The following is a 24,405-nucleotide window of genomic DNA, read 5'->3' as shown; positions in this document are numbered from 1 at the left end:
GCTCAATGTCTATATTCTGTACTCTGTTCTTATCGTATCGAACAATAAAACGGATAAAATTTTTTAAATTTTTTTAAGCCTCAGACCGGAAACTCCACCAGAAAAGTGAGTCCAAAAACCAAAACCCGATCTACTACGACTCAATTTTCCCGGGAGCCAGAACTTTTCCGCATGTGCGAACTGCAGCTAAGCTGTACGGGAACAGATATTGCTTGATACGGGCGATACATTAGGATCACGCATTGGCCTATTTGGAGATCATCAATGTTCCTGATGCGAAGACTCTTGCAAAAGAATCGAGATCACAATAATTTACAGAACCCTGGATAATTCACAAGCCCTCACATTCGCGCACTTAAGAGGAATTCGATAAGTAGTCGCGCTCAGGCCACAATATCTTGATTATAATATGCGGGGATACCATTGGCTATTTTGGCCACATATAGTCTGCGAGAGTCACTCGTAATTTCAAGAGTTTGTGACTGGTTTTATTTTTTCTGGTCGTGCATTGACCTAAAAACTATGCACATTTTCCGATAGGAATGATAACCGGTTACGTCAAAAGAAACAAAATATATTACGATCGCCGATCAACAAGATGAGTTAGCCATCAATTGCAGTAAACAACTACCATTGGGCACTGTCTCCAGGCATTGAGTCAATAATTGTAGCATTGGCAAGCTTGGAGCCAGATCGTTTAATCAATTGTGTGCATGTCGGAAATGCTATCTTGCTGGAAACTTTTCTTTTTGTTAAAAAAACAATTTTTTTCCGCCATGTTTCCCTTTTTCTAATCTATATAAATACTCCCCAGTGGGTCTATCTTCTCCTGTTTCCCTTTTTGCTAAACGTTTTCCCTTTTGCTAATTTTTGCAACAAAATCTTATCGATCAGTTACAATTGGGTTTCAGGATAGCTAACCAGAGCTTAGAGCGCGAATCGCAATGTCGTCTTTTCTTTACCATTTGGCTAATGCGGGCTCCACCAGGCAGGTGGACGGATGCCTGACGCCAAATTCTATTGAACCAGTGCGCAGACTGCAAAGCGCCAACAACAAAGAGAACGACATGTCTGATGTCTCTGATATGGGCCTAGTGAAAAAAATAGAGACTACAGCATCAATTTCTACCACTGGATCGTCTGAAATGGCTTCCAGCACAATTCCTTCGCCACCTCTTTCGCCATACACTAGAGGCACAACGTTTGATGAGAGTGATGCCAGGTTTGCACAGCTGTTGACTCCTAAGCCTGTGAAGAGATATTTGGCAACAGAGCTTCCCAAACAGGAGCCACAACAAGAGCAACCAGTTCTGCGCGAGATTACTGTGAACTGGGATAAGAAAAGAAGCTTTCCGGTCGAGGATTTGAATGATACCACATTGTATATCAACCCGTATGGGGACCTCAAGACGCCTGGCTACAAAAAGAGACAGCTTAGATTTTTGTGCCAGTACCAATTGAACGCCGCGTCAAAGAAAACAGTGCCTGCTGTTTCTGCCATGAGCTACCGCTACAGAACAACGCCGCGTGTCAAGGAGTACGTCTCGAGCGACATTGAGACTGATAGACCGCGGACAAGAAGATTGGTTCGAGAAAATTCTGTGGCACTGGAGTCTGACGATAGTGCCACATCGAGACCAATGACCCCACGCAAACGCAAGCCGGCAGCGAAACGGTTCGACTCGCCATCTACAGCGTCTCCACCGCCATATAATTTCGATTACAAGGCCATTCCCGACTACTCGCCGCCTCTCTCCACTCTTCCGAACAATAGTCGCTGCTTGAAAACGGAATGGAAGGGACAGGCAATGGATCTAAGCGAAGATCCTTTGGTCGGAGAATTGCATCCCGCCGAGGTGCAGCTGGCTTCTACGCTGAGACTGCCCCCAAACGTGTATTTGGACTCGAAGAGACGGATTTTCTTCGAGAAGGTGAAACGTCTCCGGGCCAACTTACCGTTCCGACGTACTGACGCGCAAAAGGCTTGCAAGATCGATGTGAACAAGGCCAGTAGGCTGTACGCTGCATTTGAGAAAATTGGATGGTTGGACGATTACAGGTTTGACGAGTATCTACAGGAATAGGATAGGACTTGGGATTGGATTGGGTTGGATTGGGATATACTCGGATGGAATATGCATATTATAGGTTTAGTTTTTATGGACTTGGTTTATAGAACTAGAAGAATCTGATTCTCTAGGTGGTAATGTGGTAAGATTTGCACTATTTCGTTCTTGCCCGATCCGGCGACGTTTCACGAAAAGCCCAGCCACCGTGGATTTTATGTTGACAATTAGTGTTCCTAATGCGGACAAACATAAATACCTCAACAATAAAATAGGACAATTGAAAACAGAAAATCTAATGTCCTCAGGCTTAGATTTAGGAAACGCACGTATTTTCCGTTCCTTCGAAACTATTCGAGTAAATTTGGAATGCAATGGAGACGTAAGCTGGGGGGCCAATTATTTATGTTCTGGGAGTAGACTGCCTTCGATGAACCGAATTTTCCTGCAACTCTTTTTTTTTTATAAAAACCAGCCTTTCTCTTCTTACAGCTCGTTTGATCTCAGCTACCGAAAATGCAGTTTAAGCTCGCTTTGTTAGCTCTGGCAGGCTGTGCCTTTGCCGCAGAGACCACTTCGTTGAGTAAGTATTGCGTTCCAGATTGAGCGGATGGGACAACGTGATCTCCGGAATTGATTTGTTGAGATTTCTGATCTGGACCTCCGGGAGGAGAATTGCGGGCACATAAAAGCTCTGGACGACGCCAAGCTACCGCGACTAGCTCTTGTGTGTTGAAGGGACACTACTTAGCCTTGCCGACTCCAGCGAGGCTGAGTTTTACGTCACCGGTTGTGTCTTCGGTCTCGGGTTCTTTTTTTAGAAACCTGTTTTGGACACCATTCAGGTGCCCTGCGCTCGATTTGTTTTGAAACCCGTACACGACTAACGCTTCTAGATTCTACCTTGACCTCCACCACCTCTATCTCGGTGCCATCAGGATGCTCGTTTTCGAAGACCCTGACCGCCACTGCTCAATCCGACCTGGACGAACTGTCCTCCTGTTCGGCCATTGAGGGTGACGTCTACATCACCGGTGATTTGGGCACGGCTTCCATCGCTAACGTCAAGGCCATCTACGGCTCGTTGACTGCTTTCAACTGCTCCAACCTACAGTCGCTGAGAGCAGACTCCTTGACCACCATCACCAAGCAGCTCGAGTTGACCGACTTGTACGTCTTGGACACTCTTTCGTTCGGTTCTCTGGTTTCTGTTGGTTCCATCAACTGGGTCACCCTGCCGGCATTGACACAGGCTGGTCTGGCTGCCGGTATTTCTGACTGCCAAAGCATCTACATCTCCGACACCCGGCTGGAGTCTCTCGAGGGTTTCAACCCGATCAACGTTGAGACGTTCAACATCAACAACAACAAGAACTTGGCCTCCATCAGCTCGGATATCAAGTCTGTTTCCAACGCTCTTTCTGTCTCTTACAACGGTGACGACACCAACGTGACGTTCGACTCTCTCGCGTGGGCCAACAACATCACGTTCTACTCTGTCTCGTCGATCTCGATGTCCAACATCAGCGCCGTCAACTCTTCGCTTGGTGTCTTCGAGTCCAACGTCGAGTCGCTTGAGATTCCTACCCTGACGAAGATCGGCGGTGACCTTTCGATCATCGACAACGACGACTTGTCCGAGATTGACCTCTCTGATTTGCAATCCGTTGGTGGTGGCTTCGTCATTGCTAACAACTCGAACTTGGACACTATCGACGGCTTTGACAGCCTGCAGTCCATTGGCGGTGCCGTCATCCTCAAGGGTGAGTTCGACAACGCCACTTTCCCAAAACTCACTACCGTTAGAGGTGGTTTCGACTTGGAGACCACCGGTGAGGCCGACTGTAGCGAGTTCAACAGTCTGGAGAAGAAGGGCGGTATCCAGGGTGACAAGTTCGTCTGCTCTGCTGCAACCGAGTCCTCGTCGTCCATCAACCACTCCAAGACCTCGACTGGCTCCTCCTCTGCCACGTCCTCGGGCTCTAGCGACGAGTCGACTTCTTCTGGATCTTCCTCTTCCTCCAAGGCTGGTGCCGCTGTCAACACTATCTCTGTCTTTGGTGTTATGTCTGCCTTGCTCCTTGCATTGCTGTAAACATAGAGAAGCAAAGATATTTGCAGCGGACTCTCCTAATGTACGATTTTGAGTACTGTATGCTATTTCAAAAGATTTATTATTAATGTCAATACAATGTATGCTATAACATCGTGCTAGTTTCCTTACTCAACGAGAAATACGAGACACAGTTCCTTCAGTTGCTCATCTATTAGTGCCGGCAACTACAGTCCCTTGCCGTAGTTACCCTTCTCGAAGAAATCCATGATCAGCTTCACGATGTACTCAAGGGCGACCAGCCACTCTTCCAACTGCTGGGCCACCTTCGCCTGGTCAGCACCCAGCTTGGCAAAGAAGTCTGCTCTGTAGGGACAGGCCTTCATCGCAAGCTTGAAAACAGGCCTAATCAGGACTGTGTGGTACTTTGTCAGGGTCTTGGCGTAGGCGTCCGTGAAAGTCTTGGACAGCTCGTCGTTTGGTCTCGAAACGGTCTCTCTCATGGCAACAGCGGTGAACTGCAGACCTCTGCACAGCCATAACAGACCTTGAGTAGCGGTCTTCTTCTTGTCGTTTGCCTCGGACAAAATCAGGTCCTGCAAGGTGCCTGCCTTGTCAGGGGCGGCAAGGAGCTTGGCGCGCACCTTGTTGATATTTCCTGTCATGTCGCTTTGGACAACTGCAAATGCAGACGATCCGAGCAAATCAAACAGCTTCACAAGAGACTCTGCGGCCTCCAAAAACTCGGAAGTGGCGATTTTGTCGCCCGCGACTGGAACGTCGACGAACGACCTGTTCATCTCATCAAAGAACGTGCTCATGGCAATTGTTGTACGGGTATTTCAAAAATAGAATCCGATTCTTTAACGTGTACTTAGACTTCGCGAAAAAAATAAATCTTCGAGGCACACGACGTGCAACATTTATTTAATTTCCTTCTTTATGTATTTTTGCAAGTGAGCAGGAGGCACCGGTGGCCATTGTCCGGCTCTCTTCAGCTTGAGCTTGTCCGCATACTTCAGGTTGCTCATCTTGGCCTCCCACTCGGCAGCCTCCTTCTGCAAACGTTCCTCGGCCTGGGCCAACGACTTCTGCTGCTCTTCGAATTCAGCCTTCTTCTTAGCAATGAACTCGGCAATACGCTGTTTCTTGGCCGCCTCCAACTTTTCCTTGGCCTCGGCAGCCTTCTTCTCGTACTCCTCCCACAAAGCCTGCTCCTTTTGGCCAACAAACGCCTCGTAGTCTGGAATCAAACGAGTTAGTCGGTGCTTGATTTTGAGAGCCTCCTCGTGCTCCTTCTTGGCATTAGCAATCAGTTTCTGCTTCATCTCCTCGTAAACCTCCATCTCGCGTCCCTTCTGCGCCTCGGCATCCTCTTGTAACATAGGAAGCTCGTACCTGCGCTGTGCTCTTTCAAGGTAGTCAAACCTCTTGGCAGTGGCTTCAATGCGCTCTTCAAGGGCTTTTCTATCTTGCTCGAGCTTCTCAATTTGCATCTTTTGAAGCTTTCTTCCATCAAGGTTCTCGATGTCATCCATGTCCACCTTAATGATACCCTTCGCGTTGATTTCGTTCAGCAGCTTCTTTTTCTCGGCCTTCTGAATGGCCTCGAGCTCCTTCCTGCGCTTCTCTTCCAGTCTCTTGGCTGTCTCTTGCTCAATTCTCTCCTGCTCGGCCTTCTTGACGGCTGCAAGCTTCTCGTACCTCGCCTTTGTGGCAGCCTCCTCATCGCGACGCTTGATCTCGGCCACCTCCTTCATCCTGTTCTCCAGAAGAAGAGCACGGTCCAGCACCTCTTGTCTCTCCTCAGCGAATTCGGCATTCGCACGCATGCTGACTTTTTGCTTCAGAGTCTTTTCGTTCTCCGAAGCCAACGGGTCAATGAGCATGACAGACTCTCTCAGGGTATTAGCAAGAGAAGAAAGTTGTGTTCTTATGATCTCGGTAGGAGTGTACTGGATTTTGCTCGACACATTGAGAGGAATCGAGCTCAGCAAGGAGTTCTCTAAAGTATCCGTCTTGAACGAAACAACCTTGGCTTCGTGGTCAATCTTGACGGAAAGCAGGTTGTTAGAGGCTGCTGCCAGAAGACGGCTCTCGATCTCAATAGGACTGAGCTTGAATTGGCCCTCAAATGTAGACAGCTTCACCAGGAAGTCCAGCTTGACGGTCTCGTAAACTTCTGACATTTGCTCAAATAGCTTATCCAAAATGACGCTTGTCAGCGGCTTGATGTACATGTGGAACTCTTTGTTCGACTCAATGAAAGCAAATATGTCCTTGGCTTGCGAAGCAAAAGAGATAGGATGCAAGTCTTTCTCCATCAACTCATACAACTTGGCTAGTGCAGGGTCAACGATGCTCAACACGTTTCTAGAAGCCACCTGGGTCAACAAAGACTCTCTAGTAGGCACCTTGGAGAGGTTGAGTAACATAGAAAGCCTGTTGTCTTTCCTCTTGGCAAAGTCGTCCACTTTAGAGGACGAAGCCACCGGAACGGAGAGAACGGACAGCAGCTGCATGGATGCGTAATGCTTGAGCTCTTCGTCCGTAGCAATTGGGGACTGCACAAACAGGGAGAAGAACTTCTGTCTAGCAGCAGCATGGAACAACCGGTTGTCGCTCACGTTGAAGATTTTGGCCAAGTTATCGTAGTAATTCACCATCATGCTTGGTTTTGGCTGTCTTTTCGATATAGTCATCAGAGTGTGCACATCCTCAACCGTACGGAAAGACTCCTGCCAGAGCTCGAGACGGACAGAAACGTTCAACTGGTTGAACCTTGTCTCGAGATATCTCTGAAGAGTGTCTGGGTCGGACAGATCAATAGGGTTCTCGATCTGGTGTTTGACGGCAGATTTCTGCGTCACGGTTTGCAAATGGGTCCTGAGCATCTCGCACAGACGTTTGAACTCGGTCTTTCTGTTGTACTTGACACAGAAACCGAATGCCTGTGAAACAACAGCAGCATAGCCAACTTCCAGCTTGGAGTTGTTTCTCAGGATATCCAAAACAGTTCTGTACGCCTCCCATAAAAATTTCAGCCATGGGACAACAAGCTCTCTGTCGGATCGATCTTTGGTATCATCCGTGGACACGCTGGACATCAGCACGTCTTCTGGAGAAACAACGATCTGTCTGTTTTCGTCATCCTCGTCCTCGTCGTCTGCCTCCAGCTGAGCAGCCTCGGCCTCCAAAGTGGCCGCGACGTCGTTGGCCTTGAGCTGTGCATCGTTCAATTTGGCTTCTGCCTTCTCCAAAAATTTCTTCACCACGGTCTCCACAGACTCCAAACCAGAGTCGTTGCTTTGCACGTTTTTTTTGTACTGGTGCAATCCGTCCTTCACAAGCTTCCCGCTTCTCAGGTCCACACCCAGCTCAACGAACAACAATGCAATAGGTTCGAGGTCCAGAGGTGCCACGGATCTGATGCGCTTCGAGGTGATGAAGTCGTACAGAGTCTGCAGAGCTGCCTCTTTCTGGTCAACGGCAATGAGGTCCTCTGCACGCCTCAGCGTGTTTTCAGGCCGGATATTGTACGACGGAGCCATCAAACAAATCTAAAGGTATTGGTCCTTTTTTTTTTTTGGAAAATTTTACAAGCTCTCAAGACACGGCAATTTACCCGGCCTGCATCAGCAACTCTATCTGGAATTTACGTATGGGGAAGGCTCAATGTAGATATAAAACGGCTCGATTGCGCTTTAGATAACTACGCAAACTCCTGCACTCAAATCACTTGAACTATGAGCGGGCTCCTATACAAGGCATTGCTGAAAAAAGTGAGTGTCTTGTCTTCATCAGAGATTCTAACTTCTAGACCGGGCTATCAGACCTGGTTCATGTGGGGCCCTACGAGGACCCTTATAACGAAATAATTCCACCCGATGAACTAAAGTTCTGGCAGCGCAAGGGAGCTAAAAGAAGAAAGAATATTCCATCGCAGTACACGCCCCGTGACCGCAAGACCCTGAAGTCGGTCAGAGATAGAGCATATCACCTGGACCAGTGCTTCAGCGTGGCAGGCATCAGATTTGGATACAGCGCAATCATAGGGTTCATACCAATGATTGGCGATTTGGTCAATGTGGTTTTCTCGCTGGCTCTCATTCGCAAAGCAAAAGAAATCGAGGGCGGGTTGCCAGACATGGTAGCAATCAAAATGGCAGCCAACGTCTTGATAGACTTTTTGATAGGTCTGATTCCATTTGTCGGTGACTTTATCAACATCGCTTACAAAGCGAACACCAGGAACTTTCAATTGCTCGACGAGCATCTGGTGAAGAAATACAGTATTGCCCTGAGCCAGGTACCCGAGCACCGATGATAACCAGGGGACGATGTAGGATTACTCATGTCAAATTTATGTTTCTGAAGAATTGCACGCTCTTCTTCACGTCGAACACGGGCGGTTTGTCATCGTAGTATTCTGGTTTAGGCAAGTATCTGAGAATATTGTAGATCTCATCTCGCACAGCAAACGGTTCAATTTCAGGAATTTCGATCTCCTTCAATTTTATTTCGGCAACCTTGTCGACCGCCTCTTCTTTTCCTGTCAATGTGTACTCGTCCAGCAGCTTGATCGCATTGAACTCACCAAAAGACTTGGACAAAAATTGGAACTCGTTGCTGTCTGGGAAAGCTTCTCTATATCTTTTCTCGAGCGCGCGAATCGAGTCGGTGTCTCCAAATTCCAGTTCAATCCGGTAGAAACGTCGATACACTTTGTCCAGAATTGAGCGCTTGTCTTTGAAGTTTTCGATGGATTGTTCCAGCAGCTTCTTGGAGTTGCCCAGGTCGTTCATTGAAAGCAAAAAGTTCAAGTAAGTCTCAACGAAAGCATAGTCCTGTCCAAAATACTTCATGGCAAGCTCGAAACACCGCAAGGCAATCTTCAAATCGCCATTTTGGTGCTCCATCATTGCGTAGTCGACAAATATGTGCCATGTGACGCCTTTGAATTTCCGTGCAACGGAAAAGATGCTACGCGCTTCCTTCATGCCTGCTGCTCTGCGACATGCCTTCATGAGCAGCGAGTACACGCAGGTGACGCACTGGCCAAGCGTTGCCTTTGTTTTCTCATTTTCTTCGGTGTCGTAGCGTTTTGTTAGCCTATCAATGAGTCTATTCCAGGATTCCTTGACTTTTTCAATCTCACTAGAGCGTTCATACTGGCCAGAGACCAAAAGCACTAAACTTATACTTTCCGGGTTCAACAACAAGGCGTGCTCCAGCACCTCCATGCCCTCCTGAGACTTGTCGCTCGCAAACAGGTACACAGCGTAATTGTACCACACCTCAGGCTGGACCCGAAGATACTGGGTGGACAGTCTGTAGACGAAGTTGACTCTTTTGTGCATGGATTCTTGCGGCAAGTTGAGCTTGTTGCTGCGCTCCCACGCAATCCAACGTTTCCAGTGCTCAAGCTGGTTGCGGCTGTTTTTCGCCTCGTCACATGGACGCAGGTAAGCAGTGAGGTTTATAAGTTCTTGATTCAAAGGACGCAGCTTCATGTACTCTTGCGATTTCTCATTGATATGGCGCCTGGCATTCGCCTGGTCTGTTTCATTTTCGAAGTCGAGGTATTTTCTCCAGTTTTGGTCTAACTGGCGGAGAGGAGTGCCGATGAGCTTTCTATATAACGATCTAAGGTGCGTATTTTTGGACGACTGTTCGATGCTCGAAACGGGGTTCCACTCGTTCAGAAAACGGAAGTACTCGTCCCATATTTCCTGGCCATTGATGAAGTCCAGTCCGACGTTGTCAATGGCAAAGTCGTAGGCTTTCATTACCACTGCCCGAGCCTGTTCTCCTCCAGTGACAATATCATTGACTTTCCTCACGTATTTCAGGTAGACCTTCCACAGCTCAACGTCAAACACCTTGGTGAGACACCTGGCAAAGAGCGCCTCGACTTTGGCGTCGTCATTTTTGGCCATTTCGTGCTCGATGTACTCTTTCCAAACCTTACCGTCGTTGAAGAACACCCTGAGATACGCTTCAAACTTCTCGACTGTTGGCGTGTCGTGAACAAGCTTGAGCCAGCGTGCTCTATCCAGAGAGTCTGCAAGAGATTCAATGGTCGGAGGCTCGTCCAGTTTGCGTCTCTTGGCGTCCATGCTGGTATAAAAATATAAAAAATTTAAAGTCAGCTCAAATGTCGCTTCATCTCTGGGGTGCACCGTTCGACGCAGAGTCTCTTGCGGCGGCGACTTTTGTTGCTGCAAATTGCAAACACAATGAGATTGAAGTGCTATATGACTCCAACTACTTTCTGTCGCCAAACGGCAAGTTGCCGGTCCTCCTGGATGGAGATCTTGTCCTTGAAGGTTACAAAGAGATCGTCAACCATCTGATCCGCAAACACAATCTTTTCTCCTTCTCGGTGGAACAGAAACTGCTGGACCAAGGTCTCATTGAGCATTTGCTCAATAAGCTCGAGGTTGTCAGCTGCTACAACTACTTTCTTAATGAGGACAATTTCGAAGGCTACACTAGAGGGATCTTCAAAAAGATAATACCCTTTCCATTCCAATATATACCGCCCCTCAACCTCAAAGCCCGTGCTGCGGCCATTTGCGAGACCGCAGGCATATCAGCAACAGAAGAGTCAAGCCAACTACGTCAGCTCAAGGAGCGAGAAAAAAGCTTGAAGGAAACCCCAACCCTGTCAAACTTTGATCAGTCTCAGAGAAATGCCTCTCTCAAAATGGTTCTTGACCAAATGGACATCCTCACCAACCTGAGATGCGTATCGTTGTTGGAAGAGACGATCAAATTAGTGAAAGACCTTGACCTACCGAAATCATATCCCTCGTCCATTCTCATGGACGCTTACATCCAGTGCAACACTGATCCAAACTTGAAGACCGACTTTGTCCTCAGATACCTGAGATCGTCGCATCCAGACCTCCTGCAGTCCCGTCAAGATATACAACCACAGCCTGTCTCTTTTGTCACTGCAGTCCAGTCCCTGGCGCGGAACTACCTCTGATCATTGTTCTGGCTTGTGAATTCCCGCGTATATGTTGTAGTACACAACGGTCCCATCGCGATCACAAATGCCCAGAATGAGCTTGTCCACTCCAATACTCTCGAAGATGTGGTCCAAGCGTTGCAACGTCACGGTGTCATCGACGAGCACCGGATATACGCATTCACGCACGTCCTCGGGAGTTGTGCCAAAGAGAACCTCGAACCCATTTTCGGACACTTCTTCCACATCAGTCCAGAGATGGTAATGTACAAGGTTCAGTCTGACCTTCTCCATCTAAGAAAAAATTAAACTTAAAAAAAATATTAAACAGTTGAAACAGCCCAGTGTTGATGAATTCTTGGAACCCTGTCCCGCGCGCGCTGGGACAAACCAAGCAGCAGTTGCTCCGACGACGGAAGGTTCTGGGTTCATCTCAGCCGGTGCGGCCCATCCAGCAGCTGAGACTGCGCAAGGTGCGCCAGAAAAGCCGCGGACTGCTTATCTGGTTCTACTCGATCTCTCTGCTGACGTTCGGCATCACGTTTCTGCTTCTGAACTCGCTCGTGCCGATCGATGTGATTTTGCGCTCGCTCACCAGCTCCATCATCGCATTGAACACCCTCGTCATTGTCTGTGCTTGTGCGCTGTTTCTAGTGCTGAGTGCCGTCATCTACATTTTTCGCATTCTCAACATCAAAAAACACCTGCAAGACATCCCGAAACCATACATGCCCATCACAGAGAAAGACATCGGCAAACGGGAAGCCGAGTACATTGCCCAGCAGATTGCGCGCACAAAGGAGATCAGGAAATTGGCAGGCCCTCAGGGCCCCCTGGACCATGCTGGACTGCACTGCGACCAAAGCTCGTCGGACATCCCGCTGCCGGACAAACTGATATACGAGAACGTGGTGTGCGCCATTGGCGAAGACATAAAATACCGCCACGCGCTACGCCTGACCAGCACTTTCCAGGTCAAGGTCGAGCCCAACCAGACGTTGCGGGATATTATATCCACCGCGGTGCAGAAAACGAGTCTTTCTGCCCGCGACTCCGATCTACTGGCGGAGTTTCTGTTGCACTACGAGAAACTGAGGTTCAGCGGGCGGCCGATCACCAAGACCGACTTTCTCACGTTCCTTCGCTTATGGGACCACACACGGACAATACTCAAAAGACAATTGTAGCATAGGACGCAAGTACATATATTTCCCTAATTCGACATTCGGCTTTCATCTAGTCAAAAACCAAACTTCCTGACGGGACTGTTACTCTCGGAGACGGTTCATATAGTATATGGCAACGGAAAGACGGGCTATCGTCTGTCTGTCGTGGCAATGTCTCCTGTATATATTTTTTGATTCAGCTGTAAATTTTTCTCTAATTTTCTTTATATACACAGTCTGCCAACACAGGAGCACGGGTCATTAAGCAAACACGTTCTCCTGGCCGGCTTCCAACGCGGCCTCTGTTCTGTCAAATAGGGTGAAGTGCAGCGGACGGTGGAGCTCGTGGTAGAAGGGAATTGGGTTATCCAGCTTGAGATCAAACTCAAAGTCCTCGGTCCACGCATTTGCAATAAACGAGTAATTCCATGTATCGATGTCTGGCACCAGGAAGAATCCCTTTAGTTTGTCCGTCAAGATCAGCGGAGTCTTCTTCCTAAATTCCTCCGAGTAGCCAGGAACAACCAGCATCGACCCAAGAGCGTCCTGGTGCGATTGGCCCCATTTGTAGCCGTCTGGGGTCAGCGACACGCTGGAGAGCGTGACCGAGCCAGGAGTGAACGCAACGTTGACGACGCTCGACATGGCGTTCCAACCAAATTGCGACGCGAGCTTGCAATGAGTCAGCAGCTCCATGCAGTCGTCGCCCTCGCTCGACTTGCCCGCAGGAACGGTGTGGATCCAGCCAAGCGGCTCGAGACCGTCGAGATAGGACGAACTTGGCAGCGACGAAGGCAGTTCCACGTGGTGAATGTCGCCAACCTGCGGGACAACAACCAGGCTCATGATCTCTTTCACCTGCGAATTGTCGGCTGGAGAGCGGCCAAACATGTAGGCAGCAACCTGGGTGCGCACGTCTCCCATCTTGATGAACTTGGAGAGGACGTTTTTTGGCATGACGTACGCGAAGCTGTCGGTGTCTGCAAAGTCGCCCGACGAGACGAACACCTTCTTGGCACGGAGATGGAGGCTGCCGCTGGAAATCGCACGGAGCCGCCAGTCCGCACGCGACTCGAATTTTGCCTGCTCGTGGTTCGTGGTAGTGACCGTGGTGATTTTTTCGCCGTGAACGTTGGTGGTTTCTGTTTTCACCGCAGTCAGCTGCGACGCCGGCTCGGCGGTGCCCTCTATGTCTGCGACCGTCTGCTGCTTGGCAGAAGGCGCACGGATGTCCTGTCCGAGAATGATGTCTCTGATCTCTGTGTCGGTGAGCGAGTTTATGTCGACGTTATACTTGGACGCATAATCGCTCAAAATCAGGTCTGCCAGCTGCGCTTCCACGTGGCGCCACTGCTCGTCGCTCAGCGACGGCCACAGATGGTGCGGCTTGGTCTCGATCGAGGCGTCTGGGCGCAGGATCAGCTTTGTGCGCTCCTTGTTGATTTCCAAACCGCGCATAATCACAACGAGCCGGTTGAACGCCGTGAACGAGGAGCATGTCTTCATCCAGTCGTCGTAGATGTTGAAGAGCACCATCTGCGGCTCCTTGGCCATGTTGACGAGATCCAGCAACTTGTCGATCTTGAGCGCTGCTCCGAAGGGCAGGTGCAGCTCGGAGGGCCGGATTTGGATATTAGGAAAGTCAAGCATGTGCACCTCCAGAGGATCCTGGATACCCTTTCTGGTGATGATGAGCTGTTTGGGCTGCTCCTCGCGCGGAAGCGACCGGACCAGAGCAGCAACCTCCTCCGCAGACTTCCACTTCGACAGTTGCGTCCGTCTCTTCTGGCCCTGGAACGCGGAGCTATGGATGATCTTGAGGAAAAGCTGGCCTGTTCTAGGGTTCAGGATGAACAGCGCTCCATTGAGACACTTGACGGCAGTATTGCCTTCAAACGTGCTATGGGTGACCACTCGATACACGTTGACGTCGTCCACAAACAGCTTGTTCTCGTTATTGAACAGCTCTGCGTAGTTGCTCGACGACAAAAACGCCTCCTGCGGCTGGGCCTGGTACAACTGCAGGCCTTTGCGGATTCTCTCGCGAAGAACATACAGCGCCGGATTCATTTTCATGATAGTTTTCATGGCGTTCTGGATCAGCGGCTTCAGCTCCGGGAACCAGTTTCCGTAAGCATCGTACATGTTGTACGCCAGATCGACGGCAATTAGCAGTCCTGTCGGGCTTGGATACGTGCTCGTGGCGTCGCTCGTGTAGTCCAGAAATTTCGCCCTGGCGTACCGCGAGATATCGTGCGAGTCGTAGTCTCCGTACCGCAGCTGCACGTCGAGCCAGAACTTGTCCGACTTGACGGCGTTCATCTGGTCGTTTGTGTCAAACAGCAGCGACGGACGGCTGCATGGCCACTGGAAAGAGCTTGTGAGCAGAATGTCGGCAGTCGACGAGTTCATCTTGTACGACTTTCTAGGATGGATGGCCATCTTCTCAACGCTGTCAATTTGCAGCTCGTCCAGTTGCGAATCCAACACCTGGCAAAGGTCCACGACAATACTCTCGTGGATTTTCTGCCACAGATGGGCGCGGAATATCTGAATCAGCGAGATTTTCAGCGTCGGAATCTTTCCGTGCAGGAAGATACCCGTCAGGTCCAGCTGGACCAGGAAACCAACATACACGTTGGCTCTGTTGATGGTTGGCGACCACCACAGCGTGAACCGGCGGTTCGGGATTTGAGACAAACCGGAACGCTGCGCGTTGGTGAGTTTCTTGAACTTGAGCGTATCCTCGAACCCAGACGCCTTTTCCCAGAAGAGACCTTCCCAGGACTCAAATCCGGTACCTTTGAATAGTGTGTGCTCCAGAATCGTTTCTATGCCACCAAGAGCCTGGATAACGTCTGATCTGTACGCATTCAGGTTCCACAGCTTGCCGTCGTGGCGGTCGGATATCCACCAGAACGGGTTGTTTCTCGAGACCGAAAACTGCTTGAACTCCTTTCTGACCCGGAAACCCTTGTCAATGGCCAGTGTCTGCCGGTCCTTCTGGAACAGAGTACTGATCCGCGGAATACCACGGTCCCAGTTTTCTTCCAGGTCCTCGTAGGTGAGTCTGCGCCGCTGTTGCTCGGCCTCGGTCCGCTTGATCGCAAACTCTGACCAGACCCTTTGCGAGTCCAGAAACTCGTTCTCCCAGGTCGTGATGTACCTGTATATTGTCGGGATGAGACGGTCGTCGTCGTGGGTCAGTCCAGACCGGAAATGCGTGATCCCAGTGTCGGTCTGCTTCGACCAGCGCAGGTCGGAGGCAGGAATTAAAATATGCGACGCACTCAACATGCCCAGTCCGCCGAGCTCCTTAGGCGTGTAGAACACGGCTGGCGGGAACCGGGACGGCATCTTGGAGTTGAGCCCCAGCTTGATTCGGGTCTGGATCCGCGTCTCGTTCTTGACGATCGCGTTGAGCAGCGGCTCCGTCGAAATCACAGCCTCCCGGAAATAGGCAAACATCGACAGCAGCGTCGTGTTCCATTTGCTGGCCACTTTCGTGAACGTGGCCGAGCCCGACGTCATCAGGATCTGCCGCACTCTGTTATTGAACTCCTCCACAGACTCCGGCGAAACTTGCAGGTACGCCTTGGCCACGCTTTCCTTGGTGTTCTCGTCGTACAGGTCCCACACACCTTCCTTGGAGCTCGTGTCTTCTAGCATGCGCTCCTTCGGGATGATGCGGACGTCGAACCCGCACATCGTGAACAGGATATTGGCATTATCCTTGGAATACACCGACGCCAACGTATCCTCCCAGTCTATCGAAACAATCGAGTCCGGAACACGGCCTTGCATCTCCCAGAAAACAGCACGTCCCAGATGGACGTCGTGCCGCATGAGCTTCATCCGCGAGTCGCGCGGCCAGCACCGCCGGTTGTTGTAGCCCACAATGTGCTCGAAGTTTGGGTCTGGGTTCTCGGCTAGAAATTCCTGGATCAGTTCATCCGCCTCACTCTGCGAGAACCGGAAGAAGATGTGCACCTTGTCCACGTACCGCGAATAGATTCTGATCGGCGACTTGCACTGTGTCTGGACATCGGTGAACTCCAGGAAATCGTTTGGCCGCTGAGGCGGGCCGGCTATCTCAGACGCCCTCTCGAGCCCCAGAAGCAGGAGGTCCACCACCAAGCCGTAGTACTGAAAGATGAATGACGAGAACTGCAGGCCCCGGATGAGACCGTACTGGTTCACGTGGTTCATGTCTTTGAAGGTGATTCCGACGTTGTTTTTGGCGGTCAGGTAGTCCGCAATGCTAGAGTCGACTATCAGTCTGAGCAGCTGGTTCAACAGCGTGAAGTCGACTTTCTCAGCTAGCTTGTTCAGATTCGTCTGCAGAAGCACGTTGCACTGGCCTTCGGAAACGTCCCAAACGTTCTGCAGATTGGCAATTCCCTGACACCACTTGTACACCAACAACGGCGGGATCTCGCTATCGCTGGGCTTGACCCAGTTAGGGAACAGACCGCGCTTGTCGGCCTCGTACCACAGATACTGGTCAAGATAGGCGTCGACAATTTTCTCCAGAGGCTCAACATCATAAACAGGAACGATGTGGCTGTAGTAGTCCATCATTTCCAAGGTGACCTCCTTGAAATTGCGCTGTGTCAAAATAGTCTTCTTGATGTTGGCCAGAAACTCGTGAGGGTTGTCGTACGCCTGCTCTATGAGCGCGAGCTCCTCTCGTTCCTGCGAGTTGAGCCGGCCCTTGGCGTTGTAGGTCTCCTTCAGGTTTTCCAGCGCAAGAACAAGGATCTTGGTGTCGTGCTTGTAGTTGACCGGAGGAAATGGTATTGGAACGAACTTGCGGCTCTCGAGCCAGTGGACCATCGTCATATAGATAGACACTCCTTCCTGAGGAGTCACGTACGGCCCTTCCTTCTGGAAGTTCTGCTGTCTTTCCTGTTCGTTCTTCACCCAGAGCCTAGTCAATCTCCCCAGGTTCTTCTTGGCAACAGCCTTGTCCACGGCAGCACCAGCTTTGATCCGCTGACGGTTGTAGTGGGCAACAGAGATCCAACCGTCAGCCTTTGCTTTCACGTACCGCTCAATGATTTTCTTTATAGGCTCTGGCATTCCGGGAACATTCCACGGGATGTTCGCTTTCCAGCATCGCCAGGCCTCGCTCAAATGCTGCAAAATCGCCTTGCTCTTATTCTGCTTGATTCCTTCTGGAATCATGTCCAAAATGTCGTGCAGAACGGCAGCACGCAACTCCAGGTCGTAGTAGGAGTCCACACGCTGCTTCGTGATCGTCTTGGCCACCTCCTTGCTCTGTCTGCCTTCGAACTGACGAGCAAGTAGATTGCCCAGCCACCTCTCCAAAAGCGGGACTATTCCGCGCATAAAGAAGATCCACACACGCCATGCCGGCTGCCAAAACCCGCATCCCGGGCCTTTACCAATAACCGCGTTGAACCGGTAGTATACCACGTGTTTCAGGTCTTTGCACGCTCTGATCTGGTGCATCACCTTGTATTTGTATCTGTAGATTCCTGTCAGCTGGCCCAGATGGTTCAGCGCATAGTAGATACCGTCAGCCAGCTGGAACGCGTCCACGTTTCCAAGCCTAAATTGCACGTGTGCGTCGACGATGAGCTTGACAACCCTGAGAATCTCTCTTATCAAGTGGAAAGCGTTACCAAAGCGTGACTTCTTGCGCTCCTTGGTCGTCAGCGTCTTGGTAGGCTTGAGATTAAAGTTGTAGTCCAGATGCAGATACGTGAGGCCTCTACGGTGGATCATCAAATTGAGCATGTTATGACCCTGGCGACAGACCTGCAGCCCTGCCTCGACCCAGTCGATCGTGGTCTGGTGGAAAAACTTGGTTTTTTTCAGCTCTTTCAGCAAATTGGCCTTTCCTTGTGTACTTGGCAAGGTCTTGTGCAATTCATTGGCCACATGAGTTTTCAGAAGCCTCTGATACGAAACACGCACCTTAACCGGCAGATCTCGTGGCGCGTGCTGCAAATACCAGCTCTTGACCAGCGCCACGTCTTCGGCCCGCACAGTGCGGCCGCTGCGTTTGTTGAAAGGGTACGGAGCCCATAAGAGCTCTATGGCCTCGTACGTGTTCTCGGGCTCCAGTTGCTGGTCCTCCATGAACGGCTGAATGTCAATTTCAAACTCTCCATCCTCTCCGAAATCGACATCATCAATTGGTTCCTTCCTAGGAGTCATAGGGTTGTAATTAGCTTGAAACTGGAAAGCAGGCAGTTCTGGGTCCTCTTTGCGGCTGAATACAACGCTGTTGTGGTGGTACCAAGCGAGCTGGACAGCCCTGACTGCAGAGTTGTAGAGATGCGGGAACGCGACTCGGTACTCGGACTTGATCGCATTACGGAAAATAATTCTGTCGAGACTATTGAACTCGTTGAAATCCTCGTTTTCAGGGTCAACGTCTTTTTGTAGCGGCTCGAATTTGGGTCCTCCGGGAAGAGCCACGTTTAATGCTTTGGCTGTGAAGAAGGACTCGTTGTCGAATAAATAGTAGAAATTCGGGTCAAAAATATCGTCCACTAATGGCGTCGCAAGCCGGTATAGAGTGGCCATGATATCCAGGTCCAGTCTCCAGGCGCGGTAGGAGGGTCCATTCACTCGCGATCTATCGTCCACCAGAGGTTTTTCGTCATATATCCAGTCGGTTACAGGTAAGTCCTCGACATCCTGGAGTTCCATCTGTATAGCGTCGAGCGGCTCTAGATCCTCGATATTCTCGCTGAAATTGATAGGAGGCTCTTCGTCGTCAAACACAGGAAATTTCATCCGTTTGAAATGCCGCCTGTCCTTCTTCTCGCGGCGCATCTGTAGCCACATCGTAGCCCATTGTGCAATGTAAACAGGCTCGATCACTCGCGGAATTTCGTCCACAAAAGTGATCGCGCCACTTTGGTGATATATGACGCGCACCTCCTTCACTGCCTCCCAAGGCTGGGGCATATTTTCCAGAAGCTTGAGGACTGCGTGAGGCATGTATTTCAAAGAGCCAAGTATGGACCTCTTCTCTTGGGAGAACTTCTTTGACGATAAATCTCCCTGATCGTTCAGAATCTTTCGCAAATGCTCCTTCGGCATCTCGATTTTGCGTGTCTGGACAACGCCGTGCGATTTCAGTTTACTTTCCCTATACCGACGTTTCTGCAGCTGTAACCAGGTTCGCGCCCTGACATCCAATTCCTTTTCGCGAGACTCACGCTTTAAGGATTTAAGACCTCCTGGTGCACCCGGAGGTGGAGGAGGCAGCGAACCTGTGCTTTTCAGGTCAGGAGGTGGTGGCGGAACCTTGGTTCCGTTCTTGGGCTTTTTGGCAGGTGGCGCTCCTGAAGCAGCCCTCGAAAGCCCAGGAGGTGGTCCCGGCGGAGGAAGAGGTTGGGACACCTTGCTTGGTGCAGACGACCTTTCGTCTGTCTTCTTTGGCGGCTTCGGAGGCGGTTTAGGCGGCATAACAAAATGACAAAATATCGAAAAATATCGATATGAAAAATAATACAAAAAAATAAAACTTAAAAATTATATTATGCACAGCCAGGGACGAAGATGGGTATATAAAATTATGTGAGCGGAAGTAGCGGGATTATCCGTTCCTATTCAGATTGACGCGGGCTTCCCTTGCAATGGACCTGGCTTCCTCTATTTCATGCGAAGTCCCGTGTGTCATTTGCGATGCATAGTCATAAGCAGCCTGCCAGTTTTGATGGTGCAGCTCGTACCTTGCTAGCCACAGACGAGCCTTGGTGGTCTCTGTGGTGACTCCTTCAATGGCCTCTTCATCCAAACAAAGTTTCATGTACACTGCAGCATTAGAGTCGTCTTTGAGGGACTGGTACAGATTTGCCAGTTTGTAGAATATCACCGGATCGTACTCGCTTGACACGGACAGGGCTTTCTTGTATGCCTTGATCGAATCCTCGTACTCGCCCAATTTTTCGCTGCAGTTTCCAACCGCTTGCCACATCCGCTTGTCAAGCGGCTTGAGTGCACATGCTCTTTGATAGTAGTAAAGACTGTACAGATGCATATCCAGAACCTCGTATGCCTGGCCTAGACCGTACCAAGCACGGAAGTCTTTGTTGTTTGTGTCGACAGCGCGTCTATAGCTCTCAATGGCCGCGTGGGAGTTCTTGAGCTCAACAAACTCGTGGCCCATGAGAGTCCAGGCGCTCAGACAGTTTCTGTTCAAAGCCAAAGCTCTCTTGTAGTACATGATAGCTTTCTGGTGGTCAAACTTGAGCGAGTAGTAGTTGGCAAGAATGCAGCACGTTTCAGGCCTGAAGCTGTCGATCTGAGACGCAAAATGGGCCAGGAACGCGAGCTTGGATTTTTTCTCCATCACATACAGAATGTTGGAGTATGTGTCCATGTCGTCCAGTCTGAGCGGATCGCTTTCCAAAACGTCATCGAAAATGTTCTCAGCAGCGATGTAGTCGAGGGCATTATAAGAAATGAGAGCTTTTTGGATCTTCAAGTAGCTGAATTTAGGGAAAATGTCTAGCAAGTACGACAGGTCTTCATACAGCTCATTGAGCTGCTGAAAAAATTCCTGGCTGATGGTGATCTTGAAAAAGCGCAGCATAACACGGTACAGTATGTTGTTCATGAACTTGGCATTCTTGGAGAATTTATTAAGGACGTTCAACGCCTCTCCAAAACTCGCCAGATTGGCAATCAGCTCAGACCAGCAGGACCAATTGAAAGGGTATATAGTGAGAGACTTGTAAAAGCAGTCCTGAGCCACTGCGTTGTCTTTCAACTTGGCTGCGACAAGCCCATTGAGGAAAAGTAAAAAGGGATCCTCCAATTGCCCCCTTGCGCTCTGCTTGCCGTAAGTTTCCAGTTCCTTTGATATTTCCGTCAATTTTTGGTTCTGGACCTTTCCGTCCTGCTGGCCAAGCACGCCCCCCGTTTCGTCGTACTTCGTCTTCTCACCACTCAAGAACAGGGCATAGAGTCTCAGAAACAGGCCTCGAGGACTGGCGCAATCTTTCAGGACATGAGCACATCGGTCGAACTCCTTGAAACTAAAATATGACGTAGCCATCAGCAGTTTGTCCTGCTCAGTGAACTCGAGAAAGTCGTCGTGAGAGTGTTCAGGGAGAAACGAGATCGGAGGCCTTTGTTGTGATTGTTGGAACACGGCCACTTTCTGATCGTTTGTGAGCGGGCTCAAGCCGTTGAGAGCCTCGCTCGACCACTTGGCGCCATGGTACAGGTGAAGCGACTGCAAGACTTTGGAGCTCTCGATGAGCGCGAAGCGGAGCTGTAGTTGTTGATCAAAGTCCATAAACAAAAATTAGAAAAATAGTTACTGGTGTAGAGGTGCAGTTATTGTTTGGTGTAACTAACAACCCGGGTTAGCGCAGCTGGTGCAGCCAGCTCCAAGGGCGATTTTTTTCTTCACCCGAGACAAAAAAAACCCGGAAATAATGCGTGAAAAAGATTCCATCCTTGCAGGGGTCGCGAAGGCTCTAGACAATTATCGCATCCCACATGGGGGTAAATGGCCGCCACCGGAATTCAACCTGCAGCGCTCGCTTTCACACGTGGTTGGCGCAAAGCAACCAATAGTGGATATGCTGCCTTCATTGATGAGGCTTAGCAATTGGCTCTGCATGTTGGCCCGGGGAGGTGGACCCAGATGGACACTCTGGCTGTTCAGGATAGCGATAGCAGCCCCAGAGTCCCGATACAATTGTTGCACTGCCCCGTATATGCATTATGCAGCCCCTGGAAACAATAACAAATGATGCTCCCAGTTCAAAAAAAATGTGGTCTTATTTTACTAATTGGAACGCTTGACGCACAAAATAGATGATTCTGCATATGTCGCGTGGGCGCTCGCAGGTGTGCTATGCTCAGAGCCCATTCAACGGCCAGCCTCACATCATATAAAAAGGCACCATGCGCAGCTAGGAAAGCCCAAGCTCCCGTGATGTCGCAAGCTATACCAGAGTTCACTTGGATGGACGATTTCCAGTACGATTTCGATTCGCACCGGAACTCGCTGAGCAGCGTCGGAAGCTACGAGCCTGATTTGTTCGAAGTTCCGGATGTGATGGACATGGCTCCTTCGTCCTCGCCTACAACCTCGCCTGAAGAGGAGAAGCCAGAGCCCAGCACCACAGCAAAAACCCGCCGCCGGAGAAAAAGCACAACTGCCCGGTCGAAAAAGCCGATGACAGTAACACAGCGGAAGGCCCACAATAAAATCGAGCGCAAATACCGAATCAACATCAACTCCAAAATCGCAAATCTACAGAAACTGGTTCCCTGGATGAGCAATGAGATCGTTGCCTTTGAGATCGATGCGGCAGGTCTGGACCATCTCCAAGGCCACGGACTCGGCGGGAGGAAATTGAACAAGTCAATGATCCTCGACATAGTCACCAAATACATTGAGCACCTCAAAACTGACAATGAAAGCCTCAGAAAGCGGGTCTCCGAGCTAGAAGGACACAACACAGACGCTGATAACAACACATAGCTGACATCGGGCTGTCTAGGTACGATACTACCACACCTGACACCTCATATATAAAACTTATCTAGCAAACACGTTCATATCTATAATATGATTCATATCAAAATTGTACACCGCACACCGAAGAAACCTCTCCAATTCCAGATGGAATCAAGCAAGACGAAGTTCGGAAGTTTGACGTACATCCGGAAGCCCAGGAAGCTGAGTTCGCGGATCCCCTCCGAGGACACGCTGCTGGGGCCGTCGTCGTCCGACTCTGCGAAACCTCGCCGAAAATCCAAACGCGATGTTTACATCGCGTGCGGTGAGGTTCCGCCCTCCAAGCGACCTCACACAAATTCCGCCGACGAGTTGCTCAAAGACTTCGACATCTCGCGCATAAAACAAGACACAGACAAGCTGCTGAACCAGCTCGACAGCATCAAGAAACCGGAGAAGGCCGAGTCCAAGTATATCAACAAGCTCTTGTCCAAAGCGGACAGTGTGGAAACGGACGAAGTGCTTCCGATTGCCGAGACGCAGGGGCCGATGAAACATATTTACGACGATGCGGAGGCTACCGAGCGGACCTCAAAGAAGTACAGTTCGTTCCGGCCCAAAATATACACGAAAAGCGAGCTGCTGGAGGCCACAGAAAAACAGCTCGCTGTGGCAAGGGATATTTTGAATGGGAAGACGGCCTCGTATTTTTACGAGATTGCCCGGGAATACGCAGAGTCCTCGCCTCGCCTGTTTGTGACAGACTCCGAAATAATAAACTTGCCCAAACAGAGGTACCACGGGTACATAGGGTCTATGCGCGCGAACGCCATTACGCAGCATTTGCTAAGCCAACTGGACGATCTTCTTACAGATAAAAAGTCGAACAAGGTGCTGCAGTTCTGGGGGCGCAGCTACTTCACGCGATTTGTGCTCACGCCAGAGATCATTGCGCGGATCGTGAAACAGGACGAGCAGGTCGATCTGGACAAAGCGTACGACATGATGGAGTCCACCGCGGATTACGGGCTCTACATCATGGATCAAAAGGAGATTTGATAAAGCCGGGGTTGTTGCATAAGCCGTTACGTCATGGCTGGTGGGAGGTGGCGCGGTCTGAAAATTTTTATTGTCGGCAACACCTCCAGTCTTATAAGACCTGTGAAGGAGTTTAGTGATGTCTGTGGTGTTCCCAAGAACGTGTTACAAGTGTGGACAGGTCGGTCATTTTGCCGACGCTTGTCAAGAAACCGAGAGGTTGTGCTACAACTGTAAGCAGCCAGGACACGAGTCTGGCGAGTGCCCGGAGCCAAAGCAGACCACGCAAAAGCAGTGCTACAACTGCAAGCAGACCGGCCATGTGCAGAGCGAGTGCTCTGAGCCGCTGAGGCCGGTTTCGAAGTGCTACAACTGCGGCAAAATCGGCCACCTGGCCAAAGGCTGCTCTGCTGCTAAGGGCGGGCCAAAGGTCACGTGCCACAAATGTGGAGGCCTGAACCACTTTGCCAGAGACTGTCAGTCTGGCGTCGTCAAGTGCTATGCCTGCGGCAAGACGGGCCACATCTCCAAGGACTGCACGTCTGCCAGCGGTGGGTCCAACTACAACGCCAAAACCTGTTACAAGTGTGGAGAGTCCGGCCACATTTCCAAGTTCTGCGAGATGGAATCGGAGTAAAGTACAT

The 24,405-nt window shown here is 50.2% G+C and overlaps 13 protein-coding genes across 13 annotated transcripts; 8 read left to right on the top strand and 5 right to left on the bottom strand.

Annotated features, from left to right (window-relative positions):
* Nucleotides 1-944: 944 nt before the first annotated feature.
* KL911_002853 (uncharacterized protein) lies at nucleotides 945-2,084 on the top strand (the record flags this gene model as incomplete). The annotated part of the gene is made up of 1 exon (XM_043197968.1): nucleotides 945-2,084. One exon carries the CDS (start codon nucleotides 945-947, stop codon nucleotides 2,082-2,084), a length of 1,140 nt encoding a protein of 379 aa, XP_043054451.1.
* A 498-nt stretch (nucleotides 2,085-2,582) lies between these two features.
* On the top strand, nucleotides 2,583-4,161 carry KL911_002852 (uncharacterized protein; the record flags this gene model as incomplete). The annotated part of the gene is made up of 2 exons (XM_043197967.1): nucleotides 2,583-2,649; nucleotides 2,888-4,161. 2 exons carry the CDS (start codon nucleotides 2,583-2,585, stop codon nucleotides 4,159-4,161), a joined length of 1,341 nt encoding a protein of 446 aa, XP_043054450.1.
* A 185-nt stretch (nucleotides 4,162-4,346) lies between these two features.
* On the bottom strand, nucleotides 4,347-4,940 carry KL911_002851 (uncharacterized protein; the record flags this gene model as incomplete). The annotated part of the gene is made up of 1 exon (XM_043197966.1): nucleotides 4,347-4,940. The coding sequence occupies one exon, from the start codon at nucleotides 4,938-4,940 to the stop codon at nucleotides 4,347-4,349; it is 594 nt and encodes a 197-aa protein (XP_043054449.1).
* Nucleotides 4,941-5,042: 102 nt separating this feature from the next.
* Nucleotides 5,043-7,670, bottom strand: KL911_002850 (uncharacterized protein; the record flags this gene model as incomplete). The annotated part of the gene is made up of 1 exon (XM_043197965.1): nucleotides 5,043-7,670. One exon carries the CDS (start codon nucleotides 7,668-7,670, stop codon nucleotides 5,043-5,045), a length of 2,628 nt encoding a protein of 875 aa, XP_043054448.1.
* Nucleotides 7,671-7,865: 195 nt separating this feature from the next.
* KL911_002849 (uncharacterized protein) lies at nucleotides 7,866-8,446 on the top strand (the record flags this gene model as incomplete). Its single annotated transcript, XM_043197963.1, has 2 exons — nucleotides 7,866-7,907; nucleotides 7,979-8,446. 2 exons carry the CDS (start codon nucleotides 7,866-7,868, stop codon nucleotides 8,444-8,446), a joined length of 510 nt encoding a protein of 169 aa, XP_043054447.1.
* Nucleotides 8,447-8,471: 25 nt separating this feature from the next.
* On the bottom strand, nucleotides 8,472-10,238 carry KL911_002848 (uncharacterized protein; the record flags this gene model as incomplete). Its single annotated transcript, XM_043197962.1, has 1 exon — nucleotides 8,472-10,238. One exon carries the CDS (start codon nucleotides 10,236-10,238, stop codon nucleotides 8,472-8,474), a length of 1,767 nt encoding a protein of 588 aa, XP_043054446.1.
* A 38-nt stretch (nucleotides 10,239-10,276) lies between these two features.
* Nucleotides 10,277-11,113, top strand: KL911_002847 (uncharacterized protein; the record flags this gene model as incomplete). Its single annotated transcript, XM_043197961.1, has 1 exon — nucleotides 10,277-11,113. One exon carries the CDS (start codon nucleotides 10,277-10,279, stop codon nucleotides 11,111-11,113), a length of 837 nt encoding a protein of 278 aa, XP_043054445.1.
* Nucleotides 11,114-11,180: 67 nt separating this feature from the next.
* KL911_002846 (uncharacterized protein) lies at nucleotides 11,181-12,287 on the top strand (the record flags this gene model as incomplete). Its single annotated transcript, XM_043197960.1, has 2 exons — nucleotides 11,181-11,345; nucleotides 11,427-12,287. The coding sequence occupies 2 exons, from the start codon at nucleotides 11,181-11,183 to the stop codon at nucleotides 12,285-12,287; spliced, it is 1,026 nt and encodes a 341-aa protein (XP_043054444.1).
* A 235-nt stretch (nucleotides 12,288-12,522) lies between these two features.
* On the bottom strand, nucleotides 12,523-19,710 carry KL911_002845 (uncharacterized protein; the record flags this gene model as incomplete). The annotated part of the gene is made up of 1 exon (XM_043197959.1): nucleotides 12,523-19,710. The coding sequence occupies one exon, from the start codon at nucleotides 19,708-19,710 to the stop codon at nucleotides 12,523-12,525; it is 7,188 nt and encodes a 2,395-aa protein (XP_043054443.1).
* A 130-nt stretch (nucleotides 19,711-19,840) lies between these two features.
* On the bottom strand, nucleotides 19,841-21,547 carry KL911_002844 (uncharacterized protein; the record flags this gene model as incomplete). Its single annotated transcript, XM_043197958.1, has 1 exon — nucleotides 19,841-21,547. The coding sequence occupies one exon, from the start codon at nucleotides 21,545-21,547 to the stop codon at nucleotides 19,841-19,843; it is 1,707 nt and encodes a 568-aa protein (XP_043054442.1).
* Nucleotides 21,548-21,689: 142 nt separating this feature from the next.
* KL911_002843 (uncharacterized protein) lies at nucleotides 21,690-22,747 on the top strand (the record flags this gene model as incomplete). The annotated part of the gene is made up of 2 exons (XM_043197957.1): nucleotides 21,690-21,970; nucleotides 22,141-22,747. 2 exons carry the CDS (start codon nucleotides 21,690-21,692, stop codon nucleotides 22,745-22,747), a joined length of 888 nt encoding a protein of 295 aa, XP_043054441.1.
* A 141-nt stretch (nucleotides 22,748-22,888) lies between these two features.
* KL911_002842 (uncharacterized protein) lies at nucleotides 22,889-23,782 on the top strand (the record flags this gene model as incomplete). The annotated part of the gene is made up of 1 exon (XM_043197956.1): nucleotides 22,889-23,782. The coding sequence occupies one exon, from the start codon at nucleotides 22,889-22,891 to the stop codon at nucleotides 23,780-23,782; it is 894 nt and encodes a 297-aa protein (XP_043054440.1).
* A 118-nt stretch (nucleotides 23,783-23,900) lies between these two features.
* On the top strand, nucleotides 23,901-24,398 carry KL911_002841 (uncharacterized protein; the record flags this gene model as incomplete). Its single annotated transcript, XM_043197955.1, has 1 exon — nucleotides 23,901-24,398. One exon carries the CDS (start codon nucleotides 23,901-23,903, stop codon nucleotides 24,396-24,398), a length of 498 nt encoding a protein of 165 aa, XP_043054439.1.
* Nucleotides 24,399-24,405: the final 7 nt, after the last annotated feature.

This window comes from Ogataea haglerorum (assembly GCF_019207285.1).
Source record: "Ogataea haglerorum isolate 81-453-3 chromosome Unknown 81-453-3_NODE_7_length_556738_cov_96.333754, whole genome shotgun sequence".
Lineage (NCBI taxonomy): Eukaryota > Fungi > Ascomycota > Pichiomycetes > Pichiales > Pichiaceae > Ogataea > Ogataea haglerorum.
Note: the sequence above shows the minus strand (reverse complement) of the source record. Positions and strands in the feature narration are given on the sequence as shown.